Genomic DNA, 17053 nt, shown 5'->3' with positions numbered 1-17053 from the left:
GGATGTCAGGGGCAGGGGTGGAGCCAAGGATAAAAGACTCCAAGGTTTCTGACTTGGGTGACCCAGTGGGCACAAGGGGAACCATTCACTCAGATAGTGAGGGGAAGAGCTTGGGGGAAGGTAGGATAGGGGTGAGGTGATAATGAGAGGTGATTAACAGATTTAACCAAGATCATGTGGAGATCAGCACATAAGAATCTGAATCAAGTGGCAGTAAAACCAATGTTATTTTGATCATCAACTCTAAAATCTAACAAAAAGAAAGTTCTTAAATTATGGGGAGAACAAGAGGAGTTCCCATGATTCTGGTCGGTTTTCATTATAAATGGTATGGTGAATAAGAAAAACACTTTGTAAACTATAAAAACATTACCTTTCACTATTATTATTATTATTATCATCATCATCATTACTTATTAGTATTTTTCCTTCCTTATTATCATCATCATCATTACTTATTAGTATTTTTCCTTCCTTATATAGGGTTCAAACCACCCAAATGGCCCCTTTTACCTTCACCTCCGTGGAAAATTTTTCCTCTTTTACTCTTTTTTTCACCTCCCCATCCTCCACTTCAAGGTTCAGTGGCAGGTAATTTGGGTGGAATTAAGTGGTTTTGTCTGCTTTCATCAATCAGTGAACAAGTATTTATTAGGTGTACACCCAAGCTCTATATGAGTGTCATTACAATCCAGGGGACACGTTCTTTGGGGTCAGATAATTCTCAATTTAAATCCTGCTGCATTTACCAGCTGCATGCCCTTGGGTATAATCTGCTCACCTCTCTGCTCTTCACTTTCCATCAGAAAAAATAAAATGGATAATACTTCACAGGACTGCTGTATTACATGAGATAATAAATGTGAAAGAAAGTCACAGAGAGCCTAGTGCACAGTAAATGTAGTTTCTGTCCATCTCATCTGGCTGTTGTCCAGGATAAATGAGCTCAAAAGACCATTATGATTTCCTTGGAATAATTCTGCTATAAAGTTCAGTCATTTTTAATGAACTTTGCTGCTAGTGTTTCTGGAGCTTGCAGTAACCATGTCTACAGGCGTTTGAGCAGCACTTGAACGTATCTTCATTATTGTTATTTTTGAGTTCCCTTATTTTTTTGTTGCAGCTTGGGAGTCATTTCTTTCTTTGCATAGTGCTGCTTTGGAGAAACAGCCAGATGTCTTTACAATTTGTCGGTTCTGGCCTTGTACTCTATTATTTAGATACCGTGTTTTGTTCAGCTAAGATACCGTTTCTATTAAACCTTTAATAGTCTGGAGAAACCATAATCGTGCTGTGCTTGGCATGCAAAATGGAAAACATGAGAGATTAAAAACTGGAGAAGAAGGAGGGTTTAAATGTCACTGTAGGTCTTTAACCTTTTTTTTTTTTTAATAAAAAGAAATAATAAACTTTTAAAAAACTTTAATTTTATTTAAATTGCCTATTACCAGTATGATTGCTCTGATGAAAGATTATTAAAATATCCATTAAAGCTGGCGTAGCTAAAGGGAAAGGAATTAGAGATTGGAGGAGCAGTTAGCCTTCTCTCGAGTTTAACAACATTGTCCATAAAGATTGGATGGTGGGGCTTCTCTTTGGCTTATATTCTTAGACCAAGGGCAATAACTCCCAGCTTTTAAGACTCCATCCTGGCAGATGCTCGAGCACTTCATGATGTTGTAGAAAACCAGAGGCATCTTGAATGTTAAATTAACCAAGCATCTTTGGTTTTCCCTGAGCAAGGGTTATTCAGGGGCTGCTATGATATTGTCTCCTAGCACATAGTCTGAGACTGATTACAAAATGGAATGAGATTTCACTTCTTGTGTCCTAGAGAAGCTCATTAGAAACTGCTGGCTTGGCTTCCTCATTTCTCAAAAATTCCAAGAGATTTCAGCCTAACAAGATAGTGTTAACTTTTTGTTTTTGTTTTTGGTAATTGTGCCATCTTGTTTTGAACAGAAAATATAACGTTAGCATTCTAATGCTAACAGGAGTTTCCATTAAAAGTTGTTTATATTAAAAATGGACTTATGTTTTTCACAATCCAATTATACTATTAATGATAACTACATTTATTTTTTCTTTTCCTCTTTAAAATGATAAAGGACGAATTTATCAGCCTCCTGAAGATATTAATTATGCTTCATTTTTGTAAAGTGCCCAAATGTTCATAAAGTTCTATCCCACAGTGTCTTACTCAAGGCTCGTGTCATAACAACCCTGTGAGATAGACATTATCTTCATTTTAGAGATAACGGTGCCAAAATTCAGAAAGTTTCAATTACAAAGCTAAACCAAAATGTGACTCAAGGTCTTTGACTCCCAATCCAGTGGTCTTTGCACTTCACCATGGACAACTCATTCATATTAGTTGAGATCTCAAAGAAAAATTTTAGCTCTCCTCAGTGTGAGAGTAGACGTGAGGATGCTTTGGAGAGTGTAATGGGCCTGCCCTAAGTAGAGGAGGGAGTATAGGGAGTTAAGTCAGCCATACAAACAAAAGGTTGGAGAAATGAGGCCCCCCAAGGAAAGGAACCCCCAGTGGGTGTATTAAGGCATCTCAGACCTAAAGAAGATCTGGATGGCAGTAGCAGCTTATTCCACAGAGAAAAACCTCCATGGTAATACCTGGACTTACCATAAAGAGAGAGTCTATAGGTGGAGTACTGGAGCCTTTGAGAAGGAAAGGTCCTCAGTGGCAGTAGAAAAGATAATGACCTCATGTTCAGTCAGGTTCAGTAGCTACTGTTTACCAGATGACATATGCGTTGCAGTAGAGGGCTTGATAGCTTTGTTGTGATATTCTCCTAAACACTGGGCTACTTCCTCAGCAGCCTTCACATCCTCAGTCATTTTTTTCTTCTTTTTCCTGCCTGCCAGCCTTGAGCAGAGTTCAGCCATGTGGTCACTTCATAGCTCACACACCCTGTATGCAAATGTCTCCCAAGTGTTATCCCTAAGCCTAGCTATTACCCTTCGAGTCCTGTAGTTATGAACCTGACCCATTACTCCCCAATGGGCCTGACCCATTACTACCCAGCAATGGGAAGTGTATTAGGATTTTTTCCCCCAAATTCCACATCCACCAGGATCACCCTCCCCAGGAAGATATTAATAGGTTCTGGGAGTCTTGAAGGAGGAGATGTAGGAAAAACATTCCGGGCCAGTGAGGAAGCTGACAAAAGCATAGAGATGAGAGTGAAAGAGTATGTGTCCAGCCACACCAGCCTTCCGTCCCTTCTCCAACTAGCTGAGCATTTTCCCTCCTCAGTATTTTTGTGCCCACTGGTTCCTCTGCCTGAAACCCACTTTGCCCTGCTCCTGCCCTGCTGGCTTCTCATACTCCAGGTGTCAGCCCAAGTGTCACTTCTTCAGGAAGGACTGAAGTAGGTTCCTCCTGTTATTCTTTCTCACTGTATCCTGTAATTTTCCTTTGTTATTACAATTTGTAAGTATCTGTGAATCCTATGTTTTCTGGTTTAATATCTGTCTTCTCTGCTAGACCATAGACTCCCATGTTGGTCATTATCTCTGTAGTACACAGTACAGAATCTAGCACAGAGGCATGTTCCATAAATATTTGTTGACTGTGTGTTGGATGAATGCTGCTCTTATCTCTTCCTTTTGAGATGCCCTCCTACAGTTTCCTTACCAAATCCTGGACTACATTCCACAAAAAAAGCATCCCCATGGAGCCCACATCCCTGACCATTTCCTTCATTTTCCTTCCCCAATATTTATTCATACATTATCATGAATTTGGTTGTGTTCTCTGGTTGTTTCACAATTCCCTAATCACATTCTTAGTTTTCCAAGAGCTAAAACTCTTTCAGGATCTTTTTTGGAATCCCCATAAATCTACTAGAATAGCTGGAAATGCTGTCGGTGCTCAGTAATTTCTTGATGATTGAATGAATAGTTCAATCAGTCAATCCTAGTATATCCCTTTTGCACAGAGAAAATCTTCACATAGAAAATATGGAGATACCATTGCAGCAAAGCAATTTCTAACCATGACCCATTGCTGTAGTTCCTCTTCTTGGGTTACTATTTTGAGTTTCAATAGGAAGCAAACAATCTTATCTTGAAAGAGGGCTTGGATTTATTTTAAATAAGAAAAGCTGAATTGGAAGCTTGTATTTTTTTCCCCCAAATTTAATAACAGCACTAGTAAAGTCTTACACTCCTCAGCTTGCCTTATTTCAGGTGTAAGAGTACAAAGCTTCCAGGTAAGCTTCTGTCATGATGTAAGGCGAGACCCCTATCACCAAACCTGTTTAAATTTATTGAGAGCCAGGAGGGGTCACATAGCAGGGGCATCTAGTCTGAGCATATTTTCAGAATCAGTCAGTCCAATCCAACACTGGGCAGAGGAGATGAAGGGAGACATCAGTTACTTGGAGCCACTGTCTTCAAACATTTGAGGTCCTGGTAGCTACCACTGATAACCTCGGTAAGTAAGGAAATAGCTTTTGATCTTGCTCCATTCCTCCATTCACAATGAGAACAAAATAAAACAAAAAACAGGTAAGTAAAATATGTCAGTGTTATATTCCAATTGATGACTTACTGAAGTGGGGTTTCAGTTTCTACATTCATTCTGTTATGCTGAAGCAGAACCTTCAGCTTACTGGTTGCCCTGCTGGTAAACCTCAGGCCGGTCAGTTGCTCATTTTATCAGTATTCTTTGAATGACTAACAACAATAAATATATATACATGTATGTACATATATATATAATATACATGGTACAATATATGCATTTAATTTACTTTGACAATTGCCTAGCAGGCTCTGTCTAGTGTCTTCCCCCTAGTTTAGTATTTGATCTTATAACACAGGCCAGGAAAAGGAAGGTAAGTTTTGCTAAATACCTGTGACACCATGAACATTGTCAGGGTTGGTAAGAGGTCTGTTCCTCATGCAGCATCATTCAGTCACCTGTATTCCGACCTCTGCTTGGCTTTGTGACAATCAACAGAGCCTATAAGAAATGACTGCTGATGAGTCCCCTTCTATCTTATCCCCGTCTCTCAGGCTGCAGAAGTCCTGAAGGTTGATGGAGGGCCATGCTATTCAAACAGCAGGCGTGGCTGAGACAGAAGCTCCTGGTGCTGGGAAGCCTTGCCGTTGGGAGTCTCCTGTATCTAGTCGCCAGAGTTGGGAGCTTGGATAGGTAGGTGATTAAACACATGTTTATGCCCGTGCGACTAAGTGTCTCTTGATTTAAACTTCCTTCAGACATAATTTTAAATCTATCCATTTGTTTTCCTCCCTCAAAATTCCCTAGAAACATGCTTTTCTGCAGTATTGATTTTGATTTATTGAGCCTTTAAAAGAAAGAGATCCAAGTTGCTCAAACCAAGATGTTCCTCAAGATCCATTTGTATTCTGTCTGCATGGACATTTGTTTTCAGAGAAGAGATAAAGCCACATACAGTAAAAATGTCATTTACTAGAGCTCAGTGTGGTCTGTGTGCACGTGGTTGTTGACCTCTAGCCACAGCAAAATAGTGATGATGTATTTATGTATCTTCATTTTGAAATTTATGAGTGAGCAATTAATGTGCTACCAGGAGAGTTAAAATTATGTATGAGCCTGTAAAGGAGCTCATCAAGTTTGGAATCCATTGCCCTGGAAAGATAGCTACAGGCTTGGGGAGTTTTAACTATGTTAATTAGCTCTGGTTTCCAAGAGCTGAACGTACCAGACAAGGAGGCTGTCGCTCAGAGTAATTGCCCAGAAAGCAATGGAAAATCTATGGAGAGGAAATTTACAGAGCTGGGCTTTGGATCTAAATAAGCAAACAGTTGAGAGGTACTAGACGTGCAGAAGTCTCAGCAATATCAGCTAGCTTCACACTGAATACCTCTGGACTCTCCCACATCCCATATGATTGGAAAGGACAAAAAAGTTAATTTCTGAAATGCAAAGCTTCCTTCTTTGCCCTTTAAAATTAATTCTTGCACTGGAAAGACTGAAGTATGTTCTCCATGAATTCAATTCCCATTTTCCGTGAAAATGCAGCCACACTTTAACATGAAAATATCTTCCTTACAGTTTTCCTTTTCTAATCTGTAGACTGTATCACTTGGATATTTAACAATTAAGATAGCAGTGGTCCTTGTTTTCCTTCAGCCAGGGTCAATTTTGACAGGTAAATGGAACCCCTGTGATGCTTTCCAATTCAAAATTCCTGAGTCAACTTCCCACTCACTAGTTGCTAACTACAGGAAATAGTATAATCCAGGGCTTTTCATTGACCTCATGTGGTTCCCTAACTTAGCGCTTAGTTATTATTGAAAAGCCTTGAGGTGGTACCATTGTCTTATGGCCATAACGGAACTTTTACATCAAGTTCTACCCAATACCTTTCATTAGCTTCCAATCATTTGCTTTTTAGGTGAGTAATTGATCTAATGATCCTTAATGCATTAGTTATTTAGTTAGTGAGTGTATATTTAAGCCAATCTCCAATCTCTAATGGGATAGCTTTCGTAATGAATTGGATTGCTTGATGGACTTTCACAAAACCTCTCACTTGAGAGTTTGAGCAGATTATGTCTGAAATGACAGGTGCTTACTTAGGTCTGTCCTTTAGTACCTGGAGACCCTGCTCTCTGAGTGGGAGGCTGAGCTCAGTCACTCCTACTGTCCCTTCCAATTCTGAGATTCTGTGTTTTTTAGTCTGGGGCCCCTGCTCAGAATCTACTCTTCAGGAAGTGGAAATAATGTGATATTTTCTCCTGTCTTGAGTTAGGGAGTTCAAAAAGCAATTGTTCTGCAGGGTCTGAGTTCCCAGGGTAGAAGGTAGAAAGAGGAAGGAAGGAAAGAAGGAAAATGAGGTAGGGAAATTCCATTCCAGATCAAACAGGGCAGATGCTGTCTGTTTCAGCCTCTCTCAGCCGGGGTTCTGCAGGAGAATTAAGTCTTACAGAAAAGGATTTGATTGACTGTTTCCTCAATTCTCCCAAGAATGGCACTAGCATCATTCTAGATGCAAGGAGAGAAGTCCATCAGTTACCGTCAATGGAAGGCTTAGGGAATTAGGGCTTAATTCTCAACCAGAACCAAAGAAGAGCTGAAAGATGAATTTGTGATACCCCAATCAATGTCACAATTAAAACGTCTTTGACTATGTATATGTTGATTCTTTTATATCTTTCATTTAGAGCTCTAGCATATTAATCCTGTTAACAAATTTAGTTTCTCTAAAATATTAACTGTGGTAAACTCTGTTTTTTTTAGTATTGCATATTTCCACGTTATCCACAAAGAGCATGAATTTTTTAAAATCATAGAAAACAAACACCAGAAAAAAGTAAAATATGTTTATATTTTTACTTAAGCATTACGATAGACAGCTGTTTAAACAGAGCACAGGCCAAGCCCTTTCCCCTCAGTTCTGCAGAATGCCTTGACATGACCTTGAGGTTATTCCCTTCTCCCTTTAGTTATGAACATTACAGAAGATGAGAAAGGTACGATAGGGTCTCTTGGGAAAAGCAAGCAACAGCCTCATTACCAAAGAGAGGGAGACACAGACTCCAAAGTATTAGGATAACTAGATGCTTCAGTTGGAGGAATTGGTTTAACGGCCATTTTGACTAATATTATACCCTTTTACCAAGAAGGCTAAAATGCTTTCTCAGATTAACTTATGGAAATTGTAATGAACTTCAGTTCAGTTCCAGACTACACCCAAAAGGAAACTCAATCTACTAACCATACATATTGGCCATGCCAAATTAAATAGTCACTCCAGCCTAACATCACCGTGACTGTTACCACATCTTTCTCTCTGAGAAAAGCAGAGGTGGTTGTTCATTATTTAGGGCAATGTTAACGTGGAAATCTTTCTTTCTGGCTCCAAACATTGCATTCCTTCCTTCATAAGCTCAAGTCCCTGAAATAAATGGGCTTGGCAATGAGGAGCTGAGGTTTCTGGCCCTGCCAAGGTCTTGTTGATTTCTGATCCCAGGTGTGGTAGCTGATATACAGCACTTGCTGATAGCAGTTGGGTTTGTTCCTGCATTCACCAAAGTGAAAACATAATCCTGACCTCTTTCAATAGAGAGAAAGAAAGGCAGAAGAAATATAGTACTCTCCTAGCTGTCCCCAAATCAAGGGCAGAAGTTCTCACAGAATGAAAAGCTCACCAAGAGCCAACACTGGAATTTTGCAGGTTGCTGATGCAAATAGCCAAGGGCAGAGACTGAGACCTGTTTTCAGATTCTCTCTCAAAGATTTTTAAGAGCCATGTGAGTGCTGCTGAACTGCAAGGAAATAATACCATGCGAAACCCAGAAGACATGGCCTCCTCACCGCTCTTCAGCCTCACAGCTGAAGATTATAATCTTCCTCCTTTCACGTTTTCTAAATGATGTTAACTGGTGAGCTGTTAAAAGGCTATTAGTATGGCTGATGTCACTTGTCTGTCCTGTACCGTGAATATAAGTACACGCTGTAGTCAATTAAGTGCTTGGTGAATAAAAATTTTAAGAAGCACTAATAAAAAAACTCATCAATTATGTGTGCTCCATTTAATAAAGGGTAGCTTAAAATAAAATTTCCCAAACATATGTTCATATGGATTGAAGCAGGCTGGGAACCAGTGGTTTTATTAATGTATTTATAGTCTTAGTCTGACTGAAACCAGAAAAATGAGAAGTTAGTGGCAATGAACTTCTTAAACCATCTCTCTGTTGTTTGCAGGCTACAACCCATTTGCCCCATTGAAGGCCGATTCGGAGCCCGCAGTCAGGCTGAATTCCCTCTCCGAGCCCTGCAGTTTAAGCGTGGCCTGCTGCACGAGTTCCGGAAGGGCAACACTTCCAAGGAGCAGGTTCGCCTTCATGACCTGGTCCAGCAACTCCCCAAGGCCATTATCATTGGGGTGAGGAAAGGAGGCACAAGAGCCCTGCTTGAGATGCTGAACCTCCACCCGGCAGTGGTCAAAGCCTCCCAAGAAATCCACTTTTTTGACAATGATGAGAATTATGCCAAGGGCATTGAGTGGTATAGGAAAAAGATGCCTTTTTCCTACCCTCAGCAAATCACAATTGAAAAAAGCCCAGCATATTTTATCACAGAGGAGGTTCCAGAAAGGATTTACAAAATGAACTCATCCATCAAGTTGTTGATCATTGTCAGGGAGCCCACCACAAGAGCTATTTCTGATTATACTCAGGTGCTGGAGGGGAAGGAGAGGAAGAACAAAACTTATTACAAGTTTGAGAAGCTGGCGATAGACCCTAATACCTGCGAAGTGAACACAAAATACAAGGCAGTGAGAACCAGCATCTACACCAAACATCTGGAAAGGTGGTTGAAATACTTTCCAATTGAGCAATTTCACATTGTCGATGGAGATCGCCTCATCTCGGAACCTCTACCAGAACTTCAGCTCGTGGAGAAGTTCCTGAATCTTCCCCCAAGAATAAGTCAGTACAATTTATATTTCAATGCTACCAGAGGGTTTTACTGCTTGCGATTTAACATTATCTTTAATAAGTGCCTGGCGGGCAGCAAGGGGCGCATTCATCCAGAGGTTGATCCCTCTGTCATTACCAAATTGCGCAAATTCTTTCATCCTTTTAATCAAAAATTTTACCAGATCACTGGAAGGACATTGAACTGGCCCTAAAATAATAAGTCATACGACGCTATGTGTTGTGCCTGGAGACATACAATGTCTCCTCTAGATTAAAATATGCACTTTTCCTAGACACAACTATCCAAGTCATTTTTCCATGTATACTTGTACATATGCAGTGTGTGGCCAAATATAAGATCAGTTCTTTTTCTACTGAAAATTTACAAAAAACAATTTGCTGTCTGCGTAGTTGCATCTTTTAAGCTATTTACAAAAAGAAGAGGTGGTGGTCTTACGGGAAAGTGACTTCAGCTGTTCTCAAGGAGTTAGTCTTCCTTTGAGTCAGAATTTGTGGCCCGCCATTTTCATAGATTTAAGCCAAAAGAGTAATGCGTGAAAATGTACCAATGACTGTGAAGCTTCAGGATTCAGTTATGCATTCTTTTCTAAGGGAAAGCTGGGTCTTTAATTCAGATGCTGAATTGGTGACATGAAAACAGAAAATGCTATTTTCTTAATATTTAAAAGAAGAATGTCTTATGTCATGAAACTGACGTTGTTCCAAAGTTCCCGTGGTGATTTTGCACTATTGTTTTCTTGTATGGACCATGGTGTCGCTTGTAGCATGTCAATCACACATTGGAAAGTCAAGTCCTTTTACTTCCATGTTCTATGTCAACAAAGAGAAATGTCATGTACATAATGTATATTGTTGTAAATACTGGTTTCACACTAAGTAATTCTATTTTGTAAACTGAATATGGCTATTTAATTTATTGTGAAAATTAAATTTATTGTGGTATTTAAAAATGGAATGGATTAAAATTACTCTACGTGCAACCTTTTTTTTTTTTTACTCATTTTGTTTTACATGCCCCTTGCTGGCTCCCCAAATCGAAGCTGTTTATGTGCATACGAGAGCACTCGGAAAGATGTGCTTCTCCATTGGATCTCTGTACCCTTGTGAAACTCTATTTATGAAGTAAGGTTGAGTATATTAAGAAAAAAAATCTCAACCATCTGGAAATCGAGAGTAATAGCCACCTCAAAGAGCACTAGGGCTGTTCTGCTACAACTTTGTAACAATTAATTTTCTTGCTGTGCCGGGAGAGAGACAAGAAATACTTTAACATAATCAAGGCATAGAAGAATCGCAGTTTTATTTGAACTTCTAATCCGAGTCAGACCAGTAGAGAAATTAAATAAAGTAAGATTAGAAAACTTGTGTGGCCTCTGTCCTGAAAGCTGCTGATCCTTCAAAAATGAATACAAACGCTCAGAACTCCCTCTTTGAGATGAAATACATCAGTCTGCTCAAAAATGATCAAAATGCATAGTGTTGCCATTACTAACATAAACATATGGCTCATATGTCCATCTAGAGAAATTAATGCTAAATTCGGTGCTTGCTAACATCAGATACATTGTATTATGCTTAAATATAATTCAGAAAACCATGGAAAGAAGTATCAACCAAAAGAAAGTCGGGTTTTTCACAATCACGGTTGCTTATCCAGTGGAGGATGTTGGAGGGAGTTTTGTTCAACATCACATTGAGAGTGCTGAGAGAAATCAGCAAATTACAGTGGATTCCCTTTTGACTGTAATAAGTGTTGATTTTCTCCATGAGTTGTTTATCCTGTCCAGTGATTTGATGGTGAACTTTTCTAATAAATAGCCCTTTCCCCTCTGGTGTCGTATATATTGCTTCTCAAGCTACAGTCTTGGTAATCATCGCTACTGTTTCAATTAGCAGTGATTCTGTTCTCTCAGCATGGAACAGGCATGACACCAGCGCACACTGGCTTCTCACTCCCAGTGCAGTGACTCTGGAGTGAGTCTAAATGTCAGTCACTTGTCCCTTAAGCCATGAATGAAATCAAATATGAGGAATCTGGCATCAGATTTCCCCTTGCCTCAAACTTCAGCTAACCATCAGAGTAAACTCTTTGAGTACTACATTCGAGGACATAATCACGTTACCATTAATTTCATTATAACTATTCTTAGAGCGCTATACAGCTAATGCAGTTTTATACCACTGACTGTCAAATTATGCCCCATTGGAGCATTGATGTTTCAAAAACTTGGCCTAGGTATTCCACCAGTAAAATTGAAAAATGGCAAACTTTTCTTAGACTCAATGAGGAATTTTAAAAAATAATGACTAGAAATTCCTCAGTGATAATCTCTTATAGTCCAAATTCTTCTTAAACTTTGCTACTGCTACGAACAGTGTATACCAGAGTTTATTCTAAGATTCTATTTGACTTAAGCTGACTTTTTTATTCTTTGTTATTTTTAGCTCAATAAGCCAGTATTTCTTCATCACGTTCAGAAAGAAGTGCTGTGATTCCCAGTTGTTACACTTCCTAAGTTTGAGAATTGTTTTAAGCCTTGGAGCCTCCCCACAGACACCTGCAGGTCTGGCCTGGGAGGATGTTTTTGGAGGCAAGTTTTATTTCACTGAAAAAAAGCAGCCATAGTCACTGCTGGTTGAGCGAGTTAGAGAGCAATAAAAATGCGATGACTTAATAGCATACTTCCACTGGGGGTTTTAAACCCACTTGTTTAGAAAAATGTTTCCCGTTGTCATCAAACAAGCAGCGGACCTCTAGAGAACTCTTCAGCTCATTACAACAGTTCCAGGGCGCTCTCGAATGTTATTCCTTTTACATCATGAAAACTTTGCATTTCTTCCAGAGGCTTGGTGGCGCCATACGGCTTCGTGAAACAGTTCTAGCTGCAAAGAGAAAAAACTGGTTAAGCTGATGAAGTTCCTGCTGGACCCGAAAGCTGAAACTACACCATTTTGGAAGCCAAGGAATTCCAATCATAATATACAAACAGGAGCTAGAGTCCCAAGGGGTGGGAGAGGCTAGGGAACAGAGAGAAAAAGAGACATACAAACTCATAGACAGACATCCCAAATTCCAAGTCTGTCACCTACTCACCTGAAGTCACCTAATAGAAACCCTCAATTGATTAAGGTACTACCTTTCCTACTAATTGCACCGTAACATAGGAAAAATCTAAGACATTAGAATCCTTAGCTAATGTATGGTAAAGTGAAGGCATGTAAACCCCTCATAATCACATCTGATCTTAGATTTGGGACCTTTTATGTTGAGCGTCTAGCAAGAATAGTCATGAATTGCCAGTTCAGTTCCCACTAACGCCGATGGAGCCTCATGAGAGCACTGTTTGCGGGGTGCTGCGCCTGGTACAAGGGCCCGCTGGAGAACAAGCTCAGGGATCCATGGGGAGCATGCCCAGGGATGCTGAAGGCAAATTCCAGCCCTGCCAATAAGCTTTTGTTTTGTCCAGTGAGCAGTTTGCTAAATTGGATTGCCTTCATAAGCCTAATTTGAGAATTTACCAGGGATGGAGAATTTCAAATGATCATGAATAGTGTCTTCCTGCTGGAGTCTTTTGTACTCTTTTTGCACACTCAGCAGCTATCTTCCACTTAGGAGAACAGTCTACAGTCTAAGCAAAAAAGAAAACTTTGCTGAAAACATTCCCCCTAAAAATGACTAAATACAGCAAAATCTTAGCAATTTGGGCTAACAAGGTGAAAATATAGAATATTTTAAATCACATTCATTGCAATTATTACCAAGAAGATAAAGTGCCAAACTATACTGACAATACATTGAAAAATAAATATCTAATTGCACCTACTTTACTAAATAAAAGTCTCTGAATTGGCATGTTTTTTCTGAATTGGTGTTACTCAAGTGTTTCAAAAGAGTCTGTCCTCTTAATTAGGTTACTCAGGCCCGCTAGCATCTGTTTATCAATTTTTAGAGTAAATTTTTCTCTTATAGCTAGTGCAAGGATGAAATTTAGGCCAAAATATGATCATTTGGTAAGGTTCTAATAAATGGTGCCTTACCACACGTCTTACAAAAACAACTTCTTTCCTTCTTGTGCTTTTAAAGATTTCTTTCCAATTACATTTTATTGTACCTTTCAGGAATAAGAGTGCTATTTCATAATGATTAGAAATGGATTGGGGAGTTGAAAAGGCAGAACGGAACTGATAGCAATATGCATTCCCCATAGAAAGCACCTGATTGGTATTCCAAGAGCAAGTGTCTGTTATTTACAGGCAGCTCAGTTGAAAAGCAATACCCTCAGTCATATCAAGTAGGCAGCAGCATGCTTGGGGCCTTATCGGGCTAATTCCATCACTTCTAAATTTGTGAACCATATCAGTCTACTAGGTTTTGGGGAGCTGCTGTTGAAAGGGTTTATTGTTTCTAAACGTGCATATCATCCCCCTTTAAAAATAGTCCACCAAGAAGGTAAGCAGCTTCCAGGAGATTGCTAACATCATTTCAAAGAGCTGGCTCACCTCCAACATTTCTAAGTGCTCACAACTCTGCTTTGCATTTCCTTTTCTTTAACGACACCAGAGAACAATCTTTAAGGCCAACTGCAAAACTGCCTGTTTCTTAGGTAAGGCCACACTGAAACTCACCTAAAGGTTTGGACATAGAATATAAAAGAACTTATAACCGCTGCATGTCAGGTCATCTAACGCTAAGTCCTGGAACCAAATTTAATTCAAACTCTTTAAAGATGAGAACTTCTGGCAACACCAGATGACAGTGTCACCACAACAAGCAGAATAAATAATATGAATGGGTGAGTCAAAGTTCAGAAGACAGAGGAGGGAACAACTAACTCAGCCTGGAGGAGTCAGGGAAGGCTTCAATGAGGCGATGCTTGAACGAAGCAAAAGATCATCACATCTCAGCAGGTAGACAAGCAGGAAAAGTGCACCCCAGGATGAGGGAAACAGTAGATCAAAAGCATGAGATGTGAAAGAGACAAGGAATTCCAGTAAAGCTGGAGAGTAGATCGTATGTAAGAGAAGGTGGAAGATAGGAATGGAAACATACCAGAGCTTCTCAGGCCTTGAGCAAGTCCTACTTGGTTGGCATACCCTACCACACAAGACGAGGTGCCCCTGTTAGGTACCCAGGCCAGGCCTGCCTCTTTGGGTCTGCACCCAAGGAGCTGTTCCTTAGAAGCTAAGGGTTTAAGAATGGAAAAGAGATGATGAAATTAATATTCTGAAAGTTTTGTTTCAAACAGTTGGTGCCCATAGAATCAAAGTTTTCTTTCCCACTCTTCTTTACTCTTTGGTTCCCTCACTTCTTGTCTTCCTGGCAGTAGCTTTGCTCAGCTGATGGGATCCTCCATATCTGTCTCATTTTTGATTGAGGCAAAGATGTCTTTTCAAAGACAGTTCTCTGGGTATGCTGCCCATGAAGACACATATTGTCTCCCTGCCACCAAGCTTCTCGTTATAGGTCCACCCACCCAGAGACTATATCAGGAGACATAGGAATGAGAAGAATACTGAACACAACATTCGGCTGCAAGTAATGTACAATAGCATTTTCAAAAGCGTCTGGGAGGGCCTGCCCAGTGGCATAGCAGTTAAGTTCATGCGCTCTGCTTCAGGGGCCCGGGGTTCACTGGTTCGGATCCTCGGCATGGACCTACACACCACTTGTCAAGCCATGCTGTGGCAGCGTCCCATGTAACGTAGAGGAAGATGGGCATGGACGTTAGCTCAGGGCCAATCTTCCTCACAAAAAGAAAAAAAAAGTGTCCAGGAAATATATTTGTTTCATTGAAAACAAAGGAAATATAAGCTTAATTTTCTAAGTGAAATGGGCAAGTCAATTCATCTCTTTGGGCTTGAGCTTCCTATTTTAAAAACCAGGAGAATCAGGATAGAGGTTGTTTAAGATCTTTCAATATGACATTTCATTAGATGAAAGTGATTATTGGAGCATTCTTGGGGACCCTGAATGGCACAAAATTGGGGGCATGAAGGTGGAGGAGGAAGGAGGGTCAGACGCAATGTACTGTGCTGTTCTTGTGCATAGGATCTCTCCCAAAAGTTGTATGTCTATGGTTTTGTCTTTCAGGGATATTCTTTGTCACTATTCCCTTGCAACTGAACTTTCTTTCAGTTCAACCTTATTCTCAGCTTTGGCTTCCATTTTACCTGACACTTCCTGCATTAATTAAATTTTGCTGCGTAAGGAACCACCCCCAAAATGTCTTATTTAGCTCATGATTCTGTTGCTCATGTGGGCAGTTCTGGTCTGGCCCAGGTTGGCCCCACTCTGTTGGCCTCCCTCAGAAACCTGTGGTCTCTGTCAGGTTTGCTGGTGACTGGATGATCTAAGGTGAGTTCTCAAGTGTCAGTGGTGCTACTTGCGAATGCTGGCTATTCGCTGAGTGACAGAGGTGCCTGGGCAATGTGTGTCTCATCACTTAGGAGACTCACCGGGCTTCTTCACATGGTAGTCAAAGGGGTGTAAAGAATGGCAAGAGAGGGCAAATCCCAACATGCAAACACTCTCCAAGCTTCAGTTTGCATCATTTTTGTTATTTCTCATTGACCAAAGTATGTCATAAGGCCAAGCCCAGATTCTGTGAGGGAGGGGACTACATAAGAGTGTGGATATAGGAAAAGAAATTATTGTGGCCATTTTTGCAAATATCTACCACACCTCTCAACCTTGATTTCATCACGATGAAAATTATAATAATTATAGTATTAATTCACTAAACACTTTTATCTTCCTCAATTCTTAAAAAAACAACAATAACAAGAAGGGTAGTAGGCAGAATAATGCCCTCATCCCAAAGATATTTATGTCCTGGCCTCAGGAGCCTGTGAATATGTTACCCTACACGGCAAAAGGGACTTTGCAGGTGTAATGAAGTGAAGGACCTTGAGATGGGGAGAGTTGCCTGGATTATCTGGATAGGCCCAATGTAAGTACCTCTTAAAGGTAGAGGAAAGAAGCAGAAGAGGACAGTCAGAGGGATGTTGATAATGGAAGAATAGGTTGAGACTTGGGGGACCTTCAGAGAGATGCAGCATTGCTGGCTTTGAAGATGGAGGGAGGGAGCCATGAGCCAAAGAATGTAGGGAACCTTTAGAAGCTGAAAAAGGCAAGGAAATGGATTTCCCCTGGATCCTCCAGAAGGGTACATAGCCCTCCCAACACCTTAATTTTAGCCCAGTGAAATTTGTGTTGACTTTGAAACCTACAGAAATGTGAGATAATAAGTTTGTGTTGTTTAAGCAACTAAGCGACTAAGTGTGTGGTAATTTGTTACAGTAGCCATAGAAAAGGAATTCAGGAAATAAGGGAAAACAAAGTGCTCACCAAATGCTGGTGTGTTTAATCACCTTCTGCTCCTTCACTGTCACGAGGTGATGGGGCAACAACCATCAACTGCAAAGGGCATTTCCAAACAAAGCAAGCAGAAGTCCTGAAGGATAGATGCACCCCTGCAAGTTCCGAAGACAAATGCAGGCGGAGACCCTCGAGGAGACAATTTGCAGATGATAGAAACACAGAGCAAGTCTCATGTCTTCCAGGACACCTCCACTGAAGCTCAAAGGGTCAAAA

General features: G+C 40.3%; 1 protein-coding gene across 1 annotated transcript; it reads left to right on the top strand.

Annotated features, from left to right (window-relative positions):
* The first annotated feature begins 5049 nt into the window (after positions 1–5049).
* HS3ST5 (heparan sulfate-glucosamine 3-sulfotransferase 5) lies at positions 5050–10433 on the top strand. Its single transcript, XM_014781181.2, has 2 exons — positions 5050–5179; positions 8720–10433. The coding sequence occupies exons 1-2, from the start codon at positions 5073–5075 to the stop codon at positions 9648–9650; spliced, it is 1038 nt and encodes a 345-aa protein (XP_014636667.1). The 5' UTR covers positions 5050–5072; the 3' UTR covers positions 9651–10433.
* The last annotated feature ends 6620 nt before the right edge of the window (positions 10434–17053 follow it).

This window comes from Ceratotherium simum, chromosome 19 (assembly GCF_057802395.1).
Source record: "Ceratotherium simum simum isolate JZ-2026a chromosome 19, ASM5780239v1, whole genome shotgun sequence".
Classification (NCBI taxonomy): Eukaryota; Metazoa; Chordata; class Mammalia; order Perissodactyla; family Rhinocerotidae; genus Ceratotherium; species Ceratotherium simum.
Note: the sequence above shows the minus strand (reverse complement) of the source record. Positions and strands in the feature narration are given on the sequence as shown.

Excerpts from the sequence above, each read along its gene's own strand:
- HS3ST5 (XM_014781181.2), top strand. The coding sequence starts at position 5,073 with ATGCTATTCAAACAGCAGGCGTGGCTGAGACAGAAGCTCCTGGTGCTG. Across the intron at positions 5,180-8,719 it reads AGAGTTGGGAGCTTGGATAG|GCTACAACCCATTTGCCCCA; the intron begins GTAGGTGATTAA and ends TGTTGTTTGCAG.